The sequence below is a fragment of the Colias croceus genome, chromosome 2, assembly GCF_905220415.1.
Source record: "Colias croceus chromosome 2, ilColCroc2.1".
In the NCBI taxonomy this organism is placed as follows: domain Eukaryota; kingdom Metazoa; phylum Arthropoda; class Insecta; order Lepidoptera; family Pieridae; genus Colias; species Colias croceus.
Genome location: NC_059538.1, coordinates 6,280,412 through 6,299,549, shown reverse-complemented (window position 1 = coordinate 6,299,549; position 19,138 = coordinate 6,280,412). Strand labels below are relative to the sequence as shown.

The window sequence follows — 19,138 nt, the reverse complement described above, 5'->3', positions numbered from 1 at the left end:
AATATGTATTTATGTGTGTGTTAAATAGTGTATTGTATTGTAATATTTACCTTATTATTTTAATAATGGATAACGGCCATCATTGTTCATCTCAAGTTTTTAACTTAGTAACTTTTTTAAAATGTTAGCGCGCATATTGGTCACTTTTGTGATCATAACAATATACATATAACTAATACGTGTAATAACAATGTATATGTCATGTTCCAGACCCGCGCATAGCGATGGTGCGCTCGAGCCCCGCGCTGGTGCGCGCGCTGCTGGCGGTGCTGCACGAGGTGTACTGGAGCTCGGCGGGGCCGGCCGTGCGCTCGCAGGCGCTCAAGGCGATCCTGCGCTGCGTGTACTACGCGGACGCCCCGCTCCTGCGGCAAGTGCTCAAGACGCAGGTGCGTGTCACGTCTAAAGACTTAGTTAACTCATTATAAGACGTAATATTCTCCTTTTTTTTCGTAAATTTTTCTAACTTATGAACTTTTAAAATGTCCAAAGCCAAAATACAAACTACCATGTTAAAATTTTTTCTGAAACATTCTGATCAGAATTGCAAGATCTAAATTTATGTGTAATTATTTTCCTTCATCAAACAAAAGCGTGAAATGTTTGGAGATAAAAGTGAATGTCAAAAACAAGTTATTTTTATCACCAGGTCATATCATCACACATTGCTGGCATGATGGCTTCAAGCGACCTCCGCATTGTGGTCGGATCTCTCCAGCTGGCAGAAATACTAATGCAACGTTTGCCCGAAGAGATGGGCGTGCAGTTCCGCCGAGAAGGCGTACTGCATCAAGTAGCGCAATTGGCTCAAAAGGCGCCCACTCCACAACCGGCTAGACAAGCTAAACTCAAGGTTTGTATTTATTTATTTATTTGTTTGAAATTTGAATGATACACTACAATATTCTTCATTTGCACTACTATTTTAATATAAAAAAATTCTTAATTTGTGTACAATTTTTTTTTTTTCACCTACTGGTAAAATAATTTTTAAAGTCAATTTTTATTGAAGATACGTTTCGACTTTGTATATTTTTTTTATTCCAGTTCGACGTGAATTAATAGATTTTCTGACTTTTTACAATGTTTTGTTACATTTGTGTTTTTTGACAATTGTTGTATCAGATTCATTTATAATAATTATTATTAATCAAAATGTTTTTTTGCAGTCACCAAGCGGAGCCAGCGTTCGCTCAAGCGGCAACTCATCTCCGCCCGCCTCTACATCGGCGTCTTCGCTCGAACACAACAATATTTCACTCGCTTTCTCCGCCTCTGGATCATTTATAGCTAGCACACTGTGTAAGTGTATATGTTTTTTAATTTGCTACAAATAATAATATTTCGAAGAACCGATATTACAAATCAATATGTTAAATTTAAAACTTATGATTGGAACAAGGATGTATTTATAATAAAATATTAAATGTCAATGGTATATGATGTTCATAATCTTTTTTATTTATTTATAGTAGCGGCCACTGAATCGACTGAACCCGGCCCAGCAACCTCCGCATCTACACACCAAACAACAACCACAGTACACAGGTGAGAAAAAAATATTTAAAATATGAGTTGATATAAAATACATATTTTTAAATAAATGCACATCAAACATTAAATATTAATAAATGCCTAGAAATTGTTTCCTAACGGGCAGACTTCCCAGATTTATTTCGCTTTATTACACTTTTCATGTTCTTATACCTTTTCGTGTGTTCACTTTGAAAAAAAAAGACGTTATATGCAATTAACGATATTACTAACGTGTCAGATCCAACAGCCCCCTGCAACTGGCGGACATGCTGAAGCGCAAGCGCGCGGTGAAGCGCTCGGGCGGCGCGGGCGCACGCCGGCCGCGTACTCGTGAGGAGGTCACGCTGGGGCATCATGCGCTAGCGGGACACACCAGCCAGCCGCACACGCCCTCCGTGTCTACTAATGTGGCGCACTGTATGTGTTTGTTTTTTTTTTTTTATTTAAAATATAATTGAGTGATATTCTTTCCCTCAGTCATGCTTACTCTTCTTTGAGTTATAACACAGTTTGTATAAAAATGTTGTATAGATTACGATATCACTTATTATTCACTGATTATTATTATTATTCCATGTGATGTGTTACTTAACTTGTTCAGTTAATAAAATATAATATATGTTGAAAATAAGTATAAAATAATATTGATTTAGTATCACGTTTGGTGTGTTTTGAGAATACAATATCGTCGGTTTATCTTTAAAGTAAGATGCAATTTGTATCACATTTCCACAAAACTGTTTTCGCAGCGTCAAGCGTAGCAGCTGCGGGCCGGTCAGCGAGCCGTATGGGCGGCACGTCCAAAACGTCGTCGTTCCTGTCGTCGCTGAACCCGTCGCGTTGGGGCCGCTCGCCGCACGCGCACAAGGACACCGCGCTGCTCGCCTCGCCGCCCGCTTCCGCTAATCTCTCGCTGCAGAACAAGTGAGTTATAGTTTTGTATTAGAAGAAATATCATTCAAATGTTGTGTACTTTCCAATTTACTTTGCTGTATTCGATAAATATTATTTTATTTTGGTCCAAGATAGGTAGAATTTAACCTTTCTATTATAAATTTGAGATGAAAGAAAATAAAAATAATGATCTCCACTTTTATTTCACATTATTAACTATTGCAGCAAAATGGATTGACTTTATTTTAATACAACGATAATTTGTTTGAAATACATAACTAAATTGGTTTGTAACAAATGAAATAATAAATATGAAAATGAAATATTCTTCTTTATTGTTTCCGACGTGGCTCGCTATTCGCAATTACTGATTCCATAACGCTATGTACAGGGAGAAGGTGCGCGAGTGGATAGAGTGCGTGGCGGGTCGCCTGCAGCGCGAGTGGGGCGCGCTGGGCGGCGGCGCGGGCGCGCTGGAGCAGCTGGCCGCGCTGGCCGCCGCGCTGCCGCGCCGCGCCGACCACGCGCGCGCGCCGCTCGTCGTGCTGCGCGACACGCTCACGCACCACGACCTGTCGCCCTTCGAGGTACATAATATTATATAATTATACTACAAATATATTCATACATAGTATACATACTGTAAGGAAGCGATAACTTCGTTATTTTCACTGAAAAACCTTGTTCCAAACAGGTAAAGCCTTGGTAAAATAATAATTCGAGTAACTATGCATGATGCAATTAAAGGTCAAAAGATCTTTTTTTCAGTTTGAATATTTTAAAGGATAATTAAGTAAAACTGGGTGAACATACAAGTTGCCAAGAATATTTTATCAAATTTAAAATTTTATTAGTGGATTTTGAAATCGAAATACATAGATAACAATTTATTAATGTTTCAATATTTTATTTGTATATCACAGATAAACCACTCTGGTGTGATCGGTGCCCTATTGCAATTCTTGACTGGCTCGGACTCTGACACTGAGTCTACAGAGGGCGAGCGCGAGGGTGAAGGTGAAGGGCGGGATTCCGCAGAACAAATAGCTGCTTGTGAAGACCGCCTCCGTCTCTTCCTACACGTGTTCGCTGATATGCCATTGGCTCCTGAGTAAGTAAATTTATTCAATATTTAATTGCTTTTTTCTGCCTATCCAAATTTATTGATTTTTATAATTATGTTTAAAATTAGTTTATATTTGTAAAACAACATTGTAACTAGGGGCGCTGTTCGATTTCCCATACTAATTCGGCTGTGACGCAAACGCGATAGTAACGTTTCGTACTCGATGAAAACTCGCACTAGGCACACAGCTCACAAAACCACAAAGTGTAAGCGAAGTATAGATTTTATATCCAATGTGTAATACTTTATCGTATATGTTTTACAGCGAGGGTGAGTGGCTGGAGAAAGCAGGCGCAATGGGTGCGTTCGCAGCTAGCGGTGCGGGTGCGCTGAGCGCTCTAGTGTGCAAGGTGAACGCGTGCGTGTCCCACTTGGAGCAGTTCCCGGTGCGCGTGCACGACCTGCCCGCGCGCCCAGCCACTTCCGCGCTCAAGTTCTTCAACACGCACCAGCTCATGGTGAGACACCGTTGCATTTAACTAAAGTAACGAATGTGACAGTTATTAATAATGGTTTAAAATTTTGCAAATTTTTTTGTTTGATGAAGTTTATTTTTTATATTTTAATGAAAAATATAATCAGCCGAATATTGAAACATAAATATGTACTATCATTTGCCGTATGTACTTCGTATTTCTAGAATATTGATTTTTCCTTACAGTGTGATCTCAAACGCCATCCTTCATGTAACACATTGAAGCAATGGAAGGGTGGTGTAGTACGGATAGACCCTCTAGCATTAGTACAAGCTATAGAACGGTAAGTAAAAGAATACGAATTCAAATCCTGTAACCTATTCAATCGTCCATCACATGTAGCTATTAGAGCAGGCTCCAAGGAGATGTTCGTTTGCAAAAATAGCGGACCTAAATCTGACTTCTGATATATATTGTATAGATCCCAGACATCCTATAGACAGATGTTGCCAACCAGTTTTGTGGTCCCCCTCCCCCCACCCCGGTAATTAAATATGGCATACAAAGAAAAAAATAAAAATTTCCAAAACATGCCGTGTGGGATATCAAATGAAAGAGCTTATTGAGTAGATCACGAATATATAGCATACTATAACATTTCTTACACTTTCTCTAAGATTTTTTAGAAAATTTACGAAAATGCTCCATTTTTGAGTTAACTTTAAACCACTATAGATTGAAAACTCATGAATATATTTTTTAAATTATTATTTTAAATAATTAACAATAGTCCATTGTTTACGATTCAATAGTTTGTAATAAGTGAGCTATATGTATGTGGTGGATTTGATGACCCCACAAAATGTTTTAAATTGCAAGGCGCAACTTTCACTGAAGTTACCGATTTGAAATCTAATCACACAGAGGCTGATTCAAGAGTGTTCTGCCATATTGCAGAGATAATTATTCTAAGCCCTGACACCGATATTTTTGTATTAGGCCTTTATTTCTGGCATAAACTTGAAAATATACTCGCCATCTTTGAATGCTCCCCCACTCCCCCATGCAACTATTTCACTGTACGAACTATTGAATCGTAAACAATGGACTATTGTTAATTATTTAAAATAAGAATTTAAAAAATATATTCATGAGTTTTCAATCTATAGTGGTTTAAAGTTAACTCAAAAATGGAGCATTTTGGTAAATTTTCTAAAAAATCTTAGAGAAAGTGTAAGAAATGTTATAGTATGCTATAATATATTCGTGATCTACTCAATAAGCTCTTTCATTTGATACCCCACACGGAATGTTTTGGAAATTTTTATTTTATTCTTTGTATGCCATATTTAATTACCGGGGTGGGGAGAGGGGGACCACGAAACTGGTTGGCAACATCTGTCTATAGGATGTCTGGGATCTATACAACATATAACAGAAGTCAGATTTAGGTCCGCTATTTTTGCAAACGAAACTCCTCTGAGAGTCCGGTCTATATACATAAATGAATATCGTAACAATGTTCTATGAACGATATTTCGATAAACCGTGTATTTATCTATACATTTTACACTGATAACAAAAAATTACTTAAAAATATAATAATTTAATCGTGCAGGTATCTCGCGCAACGCGGTTACGCACAAGCCCGCAGCCGCGAGGGCGGTACGGGCCCGCACACGGATGATGAAGCGGGCTCCGATGACGACGTGGACGACACGCTCGCTACCACACACCACGCTACTACTGAGTTAGTATAATTAACACATTTCCAAGTACATTTCATCAAAAGTTATATCATTTATTAGTCTATGATCCGGAATTAGAAAAATATACCCTCATCTATTATTAGATGATACATTTTATTTTTTAAAAACTATCTCTGCTACGATAATATAAGTTAGCTGCAATTTTATTTCTTGTATTTACAGTGCGGATCACAAATTGGAATTCCTAATTGGAGACACGGTACTACCGTATAATATGACTGTATATCAAGCCGTGAGACAGTTCGGTGAACAGAATGATGCAGACACAGACACAGAAACTCCTTTAGGTAAGCCAACATTTAGAAATAATATGTAAAGAGGAAGGTTAAAAAGGCAAGCTACTTTACTAACGTTGTGAGCAATAAATAATAATATTGTGTATAATTTCAGCTAACGCCGGTATTTGGGTGCAAACGCACACTATCTATTACCGTGCTATAGAAGGCGGCGAGCAACCACGCACTGACGCAGCCGCTTCGCGTAAGGGGAAAGGACAACCTACAAAAATGTCTTCGAGACGTAAACCTGACTTATTATGGACTGGTAATACATATTTTGTGTTCATTTAAATTTTAAAATGTAGCAATAGCGTATGAGCAAAAATTTAGGAATTAATTTTTTTACGATGTGTAACGATTAAGGTTACAAACATATTTGTACAGGATGCTATGCGTTTGCGCAGAGAACATCCGCTTAGTTAAAAATCGTCTCATTAATAACCTTTTTGTTGACATAGATGGCGTGTGATTCGATAAAGTATTGTTACTTTTTTCATTTATGTTAATTGTTGGCATACAGGCCGCGTGCCACATAAAAGTTAAATTAGTAATGTGATGTGTGTGTGCAGAGGGCGTGGTCCCGTCCCGCGCGCGCTCCGTCGCGGTGATGCTGCGCGCGGGCGGCGGCGCGGGCGCGTGGGGCGGCGAGGTGCGCGACGCGTCGCTGCCCGCGCTGTCGCTGCTGCGGGCGCTGCACGCGCTCTCGCGCCACTGGCACACGCTCTACCGCGCCGCCTGCCTGCCCGACCACCGCCCGCTCGTGCCCAACGCGGAGTTCATTAATAATAAGGTGTGTAGTTTAAGATTTTAAAGTGTACACTAGTTTAGCATAGCTGTGATTTGAATATCGAATATTGGAGGCTTCGCTTCTACAATCTTTATCCGAACCGCAAGGGACTGGAACATGCTTCCTGAACTTCCTTGTGTTCCCCGACGAGTACAGTATGGGGGTCTTCAAGCGTAGAGTGAATAGGTACCTTCTAGGGAAGCGCGTACCATCTTAGACATCATCTCAGCTTAACATCAGGCGAGGCGAGATTGTGGTCAAGCTCTTCCCTATCGACGATAATAAAAAAAAATACAACGTGATTTGTACACATGAGAAATAATGAGACAAATTTTACAACCTTTCTAATTATTTCAATGAACGTTAAAATCTTTTGTACTTGAAATTATATATTTACTTGTACTGATTGTGATGTTTCTACCTTACAGCTTGCTGCCAAAGCAAATCGGCAACTACAAGATCCATTAGTGATCATGACAGGAAACTTGCCGCCTTGGCTAAAGAAAATTGCTTACGCATGGTGAGTTTACAATTTAATGTTTTTGTATTAAAAATAATCAAAGTTGGAAAAATGTTGTTTCTTCAGCGTTATACATCATAGATCAGGACGTTTGGCGTATATTTAAATAGTCAATCGCATGCCATGAGATATAACTGGTTCGTTTGGTTCGTCAGCCCGTTCGTGCTGCCGTTCGAGTGCCGGCACCTGCTGTTCTACGTGGTGTCGTTCGACCGGGACCGCGCGCTGCAGCGGCTGCTGGAGGCGGGCGGCGAGCGCGGGCCGGCGCCGGGCTCCAGCGACACGGAGCGGGTCGCGCCGCGCCTCGACCGCCGCAAGCGCACCGTGCAGCGCCACAACGTGCTGCGCCAGGCGGAGCACGTCATGCACGAGTTTGCGCACTCCAAGGTAACTACTCGCCACCATATTATAGACCATTTGTCACCACATCAACTATAGCACGAGAAATGTGTATCAACGGGATATACCATATTTTTAGTTTATAAAATGTATCCTATATGTATGGTTTACTATAAATAATTTTTCATTCATTTCTTTCATTCATTCATTCATATTTATTTCATACTATTCATTCATGATATATGATGTATGGTCTGTTATTACATCAAGCTAAAATTATAATAATAGTATTAGTAGTAGTAATTGCAACAAAATGTACATATTATATCTTTTGAATAAAAAGTTATCTATTATTGCCTTATTAAATCGTTCATATTTTAATTCAATTGTTTACTGAATATAATTCAAAAAATTTTTTTTCCAGGCACTTCTTGAAATACAATATGAAAACGAAGTCGGCACCGGTTTGGGACCGACATTAGAATTTTACGCGCTCGTATCGCAAGAATTGCAACGGGCTGATCTTGACTTGTGGCACGGTAGTGAGAACTTCAAGCAGAAGCCGACATCCTTTGGCGGCGAGATAGTGAAGAGCCAACCGACTGTAGTTTCCGACCGGTCGTCTGACGCGGCCGCACGTTTGGCTTCCTCAGTACGCGATGCCCTCAACCTTGACGAGGATCGCTCCCCGGAGCCTTCAGAATTAGAAAAGGAAACTTCGATACCGTCTCCAGCACCAGATGCTACGTATGTGTCGTGGCCTTGCGGTCTCTTCCCTCAAGCGATCGGCCGTAACGCAAGAGCGTCACATCTTTCGAGAGTCAAAGCGAAATTCCGTTTCCTCGGCAAATTTATGGCCAAAGCTGTTATGGATTCCAGAATGGTGAGCATTTTTAGTATCCATAGCATTTTTAGTATCATAGTTAGTAGATTTAAAAAAAGGAGAAGGTTATCAATTCGGCCGGTATATTTTTTTTTCATAATGTCCAATTCATTTTTCATGATGTATTTAACACAAAACATGTGCATGTTAGGTGGACATCCCGCTGTCGGTGTCGATGTACCGGTGGGCGGTGAGCGAGCAGCAGTGGCTGGGGCTGAGCGACGTGCGGCACGTGGCGCCGGAGCTGTGGCGCTCGCTGTGCCGCCTGCGACGCGTGGCCGAGCGCGCGCAGGCCCTCGCTGCCGATACGCGACACTCGCCCGACCAGCGGAATCAGATGGTATGTAGCATTTTGTTCATTTACATGCATAGATATTTACAGCTTATTCTATTAACACTCATATTATGAACAAATATTAGGTGATTAGTAAATATTATGGAACTATCATAGATTCAGATAAAAGGCCGAAATTAAACCCTCGTCTGTCGGAACACAGATCTGTGCCAAAAATTTTGTACCCGTAGTCTGTCGGAACACAGATCTGTGCCAAATCACCGCCGGTTGGAAATTGGCTCATTGTAACGCAAATATAGTTTAAATCTGCATAAACGACTATTTAGTTGATAGCTTATGAATTACTGAATATTTTAAGTCCATCAATTAATAATTTGACCGATAAATATTCGAAATATAACAGTAATAATGTCATACTTTAGTCGAGTAACTTTTAACTTTTAAAGTTTTACAAAATGTAAAATTTTGCGGAAAGTTGAAAAACGGTAATTATTTATTGCTCATTTTATTGTTATTGACTATATAACCTAATGTTTATGTGCCCAAATAATGAAAATTACCAACGATTATACCATAAATAATGGTTTCAAATATGTATCTACCATTTAACTGTACGTTGCTTAGTTTTTGACCCCTGGTAAATCATATTTTTTTTTACATATTGTATTTGTTCTTTATATCATTTTACGAGAAATTTTATGAAGATTTTAATGATATAATTCAAAATTTTATACTGTGTTCCATTTTAGAGATATTTTGTTTTCAAATCAGAACCGACAATAATTTCCCCGTAAAATCCACATACAGGATGTTCACAAATTCAACCTCTCTTTTTTTAAATTTCGTCTTCAATTAAATTTTTTATTTTCATACAAAATAAAATGTACATGATAATATGTTATGTTTATATTAAAAGGTATCGTTTTTGTGGTATTTATTGTCCTCAGGTTAAAAACGATATACATAATAAACTACAAAAATTATAGTCCGTAACCTACTGCTTACGAAAAAATTCCAGAGACACATTTTCTTTCTTAATTCTTTTAGTTTTAGTATATTATGGTTAAAAGTGTATATATGCTGGAAAAATAGTAAAAAAACCTACATGGGGAACAATGGTTTTCACTATGACCTATATATAGGACAAAGTGATACTATGTAATTTGTGTAGGAAAAACTCAAAAAGAAATTTAACACTTTAATTATTGTACACCATATGTACCTTCATACAAATACAACATATTATTATTTATTGGGGAACCTTAAGTTTCAGAAAAAATAAAAAGCCGGCCAAGTGCGAGTCGGACTCGCGCACCGAGGGCTTCGTACAAACTTATTTTTTTTATTATGCTGTAGGTATCTTTTAATTCAGATTTTAGAATTCTTTATCTGTGCTATATGACGTTGCTATTTAACAAATTTCAAGACTCTGTTTACGGAAAGTAAGTTTTGATAACCTTGCAAATGTCGAAAGTTATGAAAATTTGCAGCATAAACGGTTGTATCTTTTGATTACGTTGGCATATATGTTTGATTAACTGTTTATTTTGTTTTTCTGTCGTTTCACTATTTCAAAAAGAACGACAACACGGGAGTTGTCTTTTATCTCTATTTTTGAAACCCAGATAGTTCATAGATGTCACCACATACTTTTTTTTTATAGCTTAAATGGTAAATCTGAGTTTTTAATGTGAATATCAATTTAATACATGTAGGCGTTCATATGAGTTGTAAGTTGAAATTTTTTTTTTTTTTTTATTTGTAAATGGCAATTAAAAAATCATGTTCTTTGCAATTATCCTTCTATCTGTTTTTATAAAACATTGCTTTATATCAAATTTAATGATTTTATGTACTTGGGAAGTACCCTGTCGGTTTTGATTGCCTTGCAAATGTCAAAATTTGCTAAAAATTGCAGTATTAACGGCTGCATCCCAAAGGGTTTGGTTTTTAAGGGCCCAGAACCCTAATAAGATTATGTCTGTCCATCCCTCTGCCCTTCTGTCTGTCTGTCTGTCAAGACCCATTTTCAAAGGAGCGCGTGATGTGACATTTAACTGAAATTTATATTGATTATTTGAGTTGATTGAAGCTGTGAAAAAATCAAACTTATAAACCAACGCAATCAAAAAATACAGCCGTTTATGCTGCAAATTTTCGCAAATTTCGACATTCGCAAGGGAATCGACACCTACACGGTACTTCCCGTGTACGTAGAGTTTTGAAATTGGGGTAAAATATATTCTCTCTTATAGCGCAGATTGAGGGATAATTTCGAAAATCATAAAATTTTAGAGTTATGTACAACATAATAAAAAAATGGTTTGTTTGGAGCTCTCGGTGTGCGAGTCCTCTCAATTGGCTGGTTTTTTATTCTTATGTACTATACGTAGTACATTCTGATCGCTGTCTGAAGACGATTATTTTTTTGCATTCATGACTTTAAATAGCCTTGGAACATTACAGATTTAATAAACGAATTAAATGCATCATTTGCAGTACGCCTGAAAATATAAATCTATCCTCTCATTTTGTAAATGACTAGCGATAACAATTATTGTATTTTTGGTGTCAAAACTGCTTCTATTACCCAGAAGAAGAAATGAATTTTTTATTTGAAGATATCACATTGCTGTCTAAAACTACATAATCAATAATTACTTATTTGTTAGGTAACCCTAAATAAACTTCCACCTTGATATTTTAATTTTCATTTGAAAATAAAAATATCTAAGTAACTATTTGATAGGATTACCTTTTTCCGATTCGTAAGCATTTGAGTATCAATAAAAGAGAATTCAAATGGAACAACGATCCTTGTGGTAATGGAAGACAAGACACTCCAAGGCTTACATTAACAATAGGACGTAACAGTATTTGAAATCAAGAAAATATAACTCTGTATACCTTGTCAAATGAACAGATAATACTTACACGATCAGTGTCTGGGAATTTACAGCTTTTCATTCCTGATACCAGGATTCTTCATGAAATTCTACACATTACACGTTTTATTTTATTCCAATCAAAATATTTTTAAGTTTCATGCCGTTTGTGTACTATGGACTCCCTAAACTACTGAACCAATTTTAATACAATTTTACCGATTAGTTTATATCTTAATTACAATATGCTTGGAAGAAATACTGCATGTATTGAAGTAAAATAAAAACTAGATTGGATAGCTTTCATCACTTTCCTGATCAAATTCAAGTGGAACCTCGTGGTAATAAATCGTCGTCTCAAGGAGGTCGTTGTGTTCGATATATTATAAGAAATAATGAACAGAAGTTAACGTTATTTGTGCTAAGTTGCAAATATTCCTATTTATTGGCCAATGTTGGCGTCAACACCACACATTACAACCACATGAGTATATAAATAGTACAGACACAAAGCTTCATAACAATTTTTTATATTGCTATCAGTTAAATAAAATTTATTTAAGTACTTACCTATTATTTCAATCCTTTGGATGATTGATATTTTTTTAGAGAATCTCTGTACTATTTATTTACTCATAAGCTAATTTACCCCAGGGACTAAATTATTTGCGTAACGCGTGGCTAAGTTATATGAATAAATAGGATTGAGAGTGTTAATTTTATTAAGGCATAACGTTCATTTTTTTTTAAATAAAACAATAATATGATACGATTCTTTCTTCTATACAACTAGGGACATAATAATATAATGATTTTCATTTAGTATGTTTACTGATTCCTATTATTTGTTGATTTTTAGAATGATAAGTATAACATTTAGATGTATATAATTTATATGTAATTGTTTATTTATTCTGAATCTTTAAGTTTATTGATTTTTATCCTTTACATTAGCTGTATTTTATAAAAAATGTTTCAAACTCAAATTTCCGTAAATTTTTGATTTATAAATTAAATGTAACGGTTTATAATTAAGTTATGGTATAATTAAATGTAGATTTCACATTTGTACAGCTTAGACATTTTTCTGAATGGATACAGTGCCTTTCGATTTGTAGTTGGACAACATTTCATTTTATACTATTACTAGCTTCCGCCCGCGACTCCGTCCGCGCGGAAAAATTAAGATTTTTTATCTACGTATTTTTCCGGGATAAAAAGTATCCTATTTACGCCCAGGATAATAAGGTATAACTATACAAAAATCGAAATCGAAACGTTAGTTTTCACGTGATGCCTTCACATACAGACAGACAGACAGACAAAAATTTTTTTAATCACATATTTGGGCTTGGTATCGATCCAGTAACACCCCCTGCTATTTATATTTTCAATATTTTCAATGTACAGAATTGACCTTTCTACAGATTTATTATATGTATAGATAATTAAGAGCATAAAAGAAAAAAAAGCATTTCTTCATAATGCTATTGTTACCACAAAAATATTTTCTTAATCGCAAATTGTAAGAGAAAATAAATTAGAATTAAAATTGATGTGGAGACGTTATACATACAGACGTTAGAACAAAGCCCACCATAAGAATGACGTCATTTAGGAATAAGACGATTTTTAAACATTAATAAAAACCTAAATATTTCCAAAAAGTAAAAATTTCTGTTAGTTTTTATCTAATTTTGATTAAAATAAAAATAAAAACAAGTAGCAAAAAATTTTGAAATGTTGTAATTTTGGAGCACCCTGTAAAGTCTGTATTTGTATGAACATGATTGGGGATCGCGTCCGCTTATGTTCATGCGTAAACGATGATATTCATACTCAAGTTTCTCGAATTTTTATAAAATAAACCTATGTTTTTGTTATATTCACTCAAAAGATTGTCTATTCTAGTATGAAAATACAAAAATAAAAATCTAAAATACCTTGATATTATTTTTTTATGAGTATTTTTCTTTACAATGTCACATTTATTCAAAATGTGTGGGAAAAAATGCTTCTAATAAGTAAAATAAACATGCCAGGGAGTAAGTAAGGTAACTATTATAAAGTTTAGTTATCTAGCTAGCATCAAAATTTACAAGAGTCTCACAGGTTAAAGTTTATATCACAAATTTTAATATCGAAAAAAATCGGCAAATCAGCGCCGAACGCTCGAATTTTCCCGACAGACAGCACCTTTTCGGCGCGGCGCGCCGCGACAGCTGAGGGGTTAATGTGATAACAACCCCCAATAATCGTCTTCATGCACATATAGAAATGTCCAACATTAGATAAAACAGTCTTTAGTTGGCAATATATTATAGTAACTAGCTGTTCCCCGCGGTTTCACCCGCATTGCTTCGCTCCTGTTGGTCTTAGCATGATGATATATAGCCTATAGTCTTGCTCGATAAATAACACCGAAAGAATTTTCAACCAGTAGTTCCCGAGATTAGCGCGTTCAAACAAACAAACTCTTATATGATTAAGATATGTGCATTAGTTATTTTGTCTAACAATCAATGTTAACAGGAAAAAGTAGTGTTTTCGTTTCTTAGATTAACTAATATTTGTACGTATAGATAAACGCACTGGAGCTGGACGGGTGCCCCATCGAGGAGCTGGGGCTGGACTTCATCCTGCCGGGCGACGGGTGCACGGAGCTGCGGCGCGGCGGCCGCGACATGCCCGTCACCGCGCACAACCTGCACCAGTACATTGCGCTCGTCACGCACTGGCTGCTATATGAAGGTATGGATAATATATTCATCTGTTTAATAATGTTTTTTCTCCCTTTCAATTATAGTGGTGATGTGGATATCATAATATGTGCATGGAATAAAATGAATCAAATCGATAATCCTGTCTGTGTGGCTCATCTATGTAGATCCCTCTACTAATAGTCTATTTAATTAGATACTAATGTATACAATTTTATTTGATACAGGTGTTATAAAGCAGATGGAAGCGTTTAAAGAAGGATTTGAATCAGTATTCCCATTAGCAAATCTCAAGATTTTCTATCCAGAAGAATTGGAGCAAGTGTTCTGTGGCAGTCCGTCAGGTATGGAAATGTGTAGTTTCCTGTTTATAATTTGACCTTGTTTAAATACAGTCATAGACAGTAGCTTATACTTATGCCAAATACTTGGCTCTTAGCCAGTCTCAGTATGATGAATAATATTTTATCACATTGATTACCCTGAATATGATTATTATCTTTACTAATATTATAAAGCTGAAGAGTGTTTGTTTGTTTGAACGCGCTTATCTCGGGAACTACTGGTCGGATTAGAAAAATTCTTTTGGTGTTTGATAGCCCATTTATCGACGAAGGCTTATAGGCTATAATATATCATATTGCTAAGACCAACAGGAGCGAAGCAATGCGGGTGAAACCGCGGAGAACAGTTAGTAATGAATATGATTGATAGGCTTGGTTTTTTACTTTTCCTATGGACCTGTGACTATAACAGAAATGATTGTTGTGTGTTTATTTAATATAATAGAGTAAACTAGATTACTTAACTAATTTTAAAAAAATGTTGTGTGGTTTTATGAAACCACGGCAAAAGTGAAACTTTTTTTCACACTATAGACATTTAACTAAAAATAAATACGATAATTATCGTACGTATCGTGCGTCACGCGACATGCGCTACACAGACCAAAAAGTTTGAGACGATGTAATAAAAGTTTCACTTTAAATTATATTTGAGCATTCTTTCAGAGCAATTTATGAAAAGTACCCCAAGAAAAAACTATGTATACTTACTATTTATTTCTATCAATGTTTTGCTTTTCAGTTTGTTTTAAAGAAAAATTTTTAATTTTTGTATTCTTAGAATATGCCTTTATCATGCATTATGTTTAAAATAAAAAAAAAATGTAACAGGCGGTCGAGAGCAGCGCTGGGAGCCGCGCATGCTGGCGGAGTGCATCCGGCCGGACCACGGCTACAACGCGGAGTCGCGCGCCATCCGCATGCTGATCGACATCCTCGCGTCCTACAACCGCGACGAGCAGCGGCTCTTCCTGCAGTTCGTCACTGGGAGCCCGCGCTTGCCCACCGGAGGTACACTTTATCTTATCTTATATATAAAAATGAATCGCAAAATGTGTTGGTAAGCGCATAACTCGAGAACGGCTGAACCGATTTCGATAATTTTTTTTTTATTATATTCCTTGAAGTACGAGGATGGATCTTATGAAGAGAAAACGTAAATATGTACCACGGGCGAAGCCGAGGCGGACCGCTAGTACCTAATAAGAGTATTTAAACTAACATTTCATTTACGCCCGATATGTTTTTCCCATAACAGTAATTTGTAGTATTGTAATATTTGTATTATTTGTTTTGAAAAGCATAGACAGTATCTGTATAATATTATGTATTGTATGGTGGCAGGGTTCAAGTCGCTAAACCCGCCGCTGACGGTGGTGCGCAAGTCGCTGGAGTCGTCGCTGGACCCGGACGAGTATCTGCCGTCGGTGATGACGTGCGTCAACTACCTCAAGCTGCCCGACTACAGCAGCGCCGAGGTGATGCGCGCCAAGCTGCGGCTCGCGGCCTCCGAGGGCCAGCATTCCTTCCACCTCTCGTAAATTCTCATTGTGAATGTGCTTCGTACCTCCAGATCTTGTATACATGTTTGAATGCGGTTAGTGATATTCATAATTTCTATGTAAAACCTACGCGCAGCCCCCGGACTGCTGTTTATGTGCAATCGAGTGATTTATTTCAACTGTGCGACAGACACTTAAAGTGCTGTGTTCTATAATGTTTGTTTTCCTTTAGATTTATTTAGATTACAGAGATATGTTAATAATTATATTTTGTGTTAATTTAATGTGATAGTCTTGTATATTTCTTTATCAACATTTAGAGAGACTATTGATTCTCCATTTATTGTAATAAGTGTGATGTGGACTATGGCTTCAGAAAACTGTGTGCAACCCTCATGGTGGAACGCTCATCATAGACGCCAACATTGATTTCTTAATAAAAATTATCTCTTAAGCTATTTTTGAAGGACCATTGATAGTCTCTTTGTGAACTTCTATCTGTTAACATAGCATTTACTACCAAATGGTGTATGTTTTGAGTAATATTTAAGTATCATAAAGGAATTAAAAAAAAGTGCAAAATTTAATATGTAACAATTTCAATACAACCATGTAAACAATATTCATCTTATATGGCGTTTTATTTTCTTTCCTTTGTTCCTTTTATTATAATGGTAATATGGTGGTCGATATCAATATAGCATCAAGCCAGTAATCACACTCAACCTGTTAAAAAGATACTGGGTTACGAGGAGATGTAGTGAAAATCAAAAATAACAGAAATAATTTAATTTAATGAAAGGATATTTACATTGTTGTCACTGATAAATAAAATAATTTTCAACACTATCACCATAATAAACACTTTCTTTAATATAAAGTGTAATTCTACACATACACCTATATTTCAAGATGCTAAATATTTTTCAAATTATATTCAGAATGTGCTAAACGCAAAGTAATTTTTGTATTATTTATTTAAACAAAATGAAATACATTTTGTACACCACTATGTAACACCAGAACTTTAATTTTCTATGTGATGATTCTAAGAAAGTTACTTAGTTCAAGTAGCCCTTTCAATAAAGAAGAAGACAATATTCTCAATGATATACACTTTATGCACAACCACTAGTTCACAAACTAAACACAAATAGTAAGTAATATAAGTTCTACAACTTTCACTTAACTGTAAACAAACTATAAATTGGAATGACAGGTCTATCTTAACATGAACTTGATGAAATTGTTAAACTAACACTAAATTGCATAGAATTTACAAAAAGGGACACATTATAGTACCATGGCGAGCCATCCAAGAATTAGACAAGATCCTCCAATTGGTGTAAGTCTTCGTAGAGCCCTCTCTCCTGTGAAGGCATGGTAATAACATGTCCCACAGAACAGGCCCATTCCAGTGATGAAGAAAGAACCAGCCTGAAAATTAAAGCAAACGATACATAAAACATTACATTATAAAACATTAATGAATATCAAGAAGATCTTAATATTATGGAAAGAAATAAATTAGGATAACAAGACTTCTATGTATTGTTTCTTCTAGATAAAAATAGTTTTTGTAGTGGGTTGCTTATGTATTGTGTATTAGATGTTAATTTAAGCAGCATTCTATTGTTATATTATAAATAGACTGAACATTATACCAGGGAATTGGATTTTTTTTTACAATAACAATTTTTTATAATAGTACTGCAGTACAAAATGCCTGCTTATGACTTACTATTTACAGACCCACAATTGAAACACAAAAAATATAAGGTCAGAAATTATAGTACCATGTTGAATGAATTACTGTCTTGGTCTGGCAGGACACAGAAGGCTCATCAACTACTCGTCCCTAAAGAAAATCAATAGGTGAAACAGATGTATTCATGATGCACCTGCTCCTAACATGGGACTTCACTACTTATATTAACATCAATTGATTTATAATAATATTTTAAAACTTACGATATAAGGTCGTCGGCATAAGGGCACCGTCATTAAAGCTAATGTGTGCAGAAAGTGGAATCTATTAGCAGTTTCAAAGATTTTCTTCAAGTCTTCCTTAGATTCAGTTTCTGGAAAAGTGCGGTGTGCTCCCATAGCCCCTAAAACCACGGCGACTGCACCACTTAATCCTGCAAGCCTTACAAAAGGTCCTGCTTGTTGCGCTAATTCCCAAAGAGGCATTTTTATAATTATGGGAGGAGGTGCCTTTTCTATTGTCTTAGTTTTAAAAACTCCCTGTGAAAAGCACATAGACTCTAAATAATAATAAATCCATCTAAAGCTGTGTTTTAGTTCGATTAATATCAAAAATTTATCAGCTAATCTACCGATATCATAATATTAGCTTCATCATGCACAAAATTAAGGTAACTTACGATACTGCGTAAAACATTCATTGCACCCTCCGTCACCGTATTTACCATTAAGGTATCGACGAAGTTAACCATACCTTTATCGTCCCAGTACAAATAAGACAAGAATATTGAACAACTTGATTTATAAAAAAATCAATAATAGGTACCTTGAGTCTCCAAAGTCCAGAGCCTTCGAATGACAATTTAAAATCAAATAAATGACAATTCAATTGACAGTAGGCAGATGCAGATAACACTTACAGTTATTAACATCTATAACAGATAACTTAGATATTGTTGAAAAAATTAAAACACGCTTTATTACACCTACGCATTAAGTATTCGTATTCGTTCGTTTGGCCAATGATATTTTATGTATAGATACGTTAACTACACTCACAGTATAATATATAAATAAACAAATAGTTGCCATGGCAATTGGCATTTTGGTGCGTTGGTGGGATGTAAGCTTCTTGGT

At 36.3% G+C, this 19,138-nt stretch overlaps 2 protein-coding genes across 9 annotated transcripts in view; one reads left to right on the top strand and one right to left on the bottom strand.

Moving 5' to 3' along the window:
• LOC123705663 (E3 ubiquitin-protein ligase TRIP12) overlaps positions 1 to 16,925 on the top strand; it is a 46,679-nt gene extending 29,754 nt beyond the window's left edge. For 6 of the 7 annotated variants that reach the window (XM_045654579.1, XM_045654581.1, XM_045654582.1 and 3 more), the window contains exons 18-39: positions 211 to 389; positions 650 to 853; positions 1,170 to 1,302; positions 1,473 to 1,548; positions 1,775 to 1,953; positions 2,286 to 2,460; positions 2,822 to 3,017; positions 3,354 to 3,541; positions 3,822 to 4,014; positions 4,218 to 4,315; positions 5,591 to 5,722; positions 5,904 to 6,028; positions 6,132 to 6,284; positions 6,589 to 6,809; positions 7,235 to 7,326; positions 7,482 to 7,713; positions 8,090 to 8,548; positions 8,700 to 8,888; positions 14,311 to 14,479; positions 14,676 to 14,792; positions 15,624 to 15,803; positions 16,137 to 16,925. In XM_045654579.1, coding sequence (XP_045510535.1) covers positions 211 to 389; positions 650 to 853; positions 1,170 to 1,302; positions 1,473 to 1,548; positions 1,775 to 1,953; positions 2,286 to 2,460; positions 2,822 to 3,017; positions 3,354 to 3,541; positions 3,822 to 4,014; positions 4,218 to 4,315; positions 5,591 to 5,722; positions 5,904 to 6,028; positions 6,132 to 6,284; positions 6,589 to 6,809; positions 7,235 to 7,326; positions 7,482 to 7,713; positions 8,090 to 8,548; positions 8,700 to 8,888; positions 14,311 to 14,479; positions 14,676 to 14,792; positions 15,624 to 15,803; positions 16,137 to 16,333 — 3,887 coding nt within the window. In that variant the 3' untranslated portion in view covers positions 16,334 to 16,925. The remainder of the gene's footprint in view (positions 1 to 210; positions 390 to 649; positions 854 to 1,169; positions 1,303 to 1,472; positions 1,549 to 1,774; positions 1,954 to 2,285; positions 2,461 to 2,821; positions 3,018 to 3,353; positions 3,542 to 3,821; positions 4,015 to 4,217; positions 4,316 to 5,590; positions 5,723 to 5,903; positions 6,029 to 6,131; positions 6,285 to 6,588; positions 6,810 to 7,234; positions 7,327 to 7,481; positions 7,714 to 8,089; positions 8,549 to 8,699; positions 8,889 to 14,310; positions 14,480 to 14,675; positions 14,793 to 15,623; positions 15,804 to 16,136) is intronic. The other variant, XM_045654583.1, reaches the window with a different exon arrangement.
• Positions 16,926 to 17,068: 143 nt separating this feature from the next.
• On the bottom strand, positions 17,069 to 18,894 carry LOC123705705 (transmembrane protein 256 homolog). 2 transcript variants are annotated; one of them, XM_045654673.1, is made up of 3 exons: positions 18,828 to 18,894; positions 18,266 to 18,541; positions 17,069 to 17,731 (listed from the first exon to the last, which is right to left on the bottom strand). In XM_045654673.1, the coding sequence occupies exons 2-3, from the start codon at positions 18,485 to 18,487 to the stop codon at positions 17,588 to 17,590; spliced, it is 366 nt and encodes a 121-aa protein (XP_045510629.1). In that variant the 5' UTR covers positions 18,488 to 18,541; positions 18,828 to 18,894; the 3' UTR covers positions 17,069 to 17,587. The 2 variants fall into 2 exon arrangements, with proteins under 2 accessions (XP_045510629.1, XP_045510628.1); XM_045654672.1 differs by having other exon boundaries at positions 18,682 to 18,870.
• Between the last annotated feature and the right edge of the window lie 244 nt (positions 18,895 to 19,138).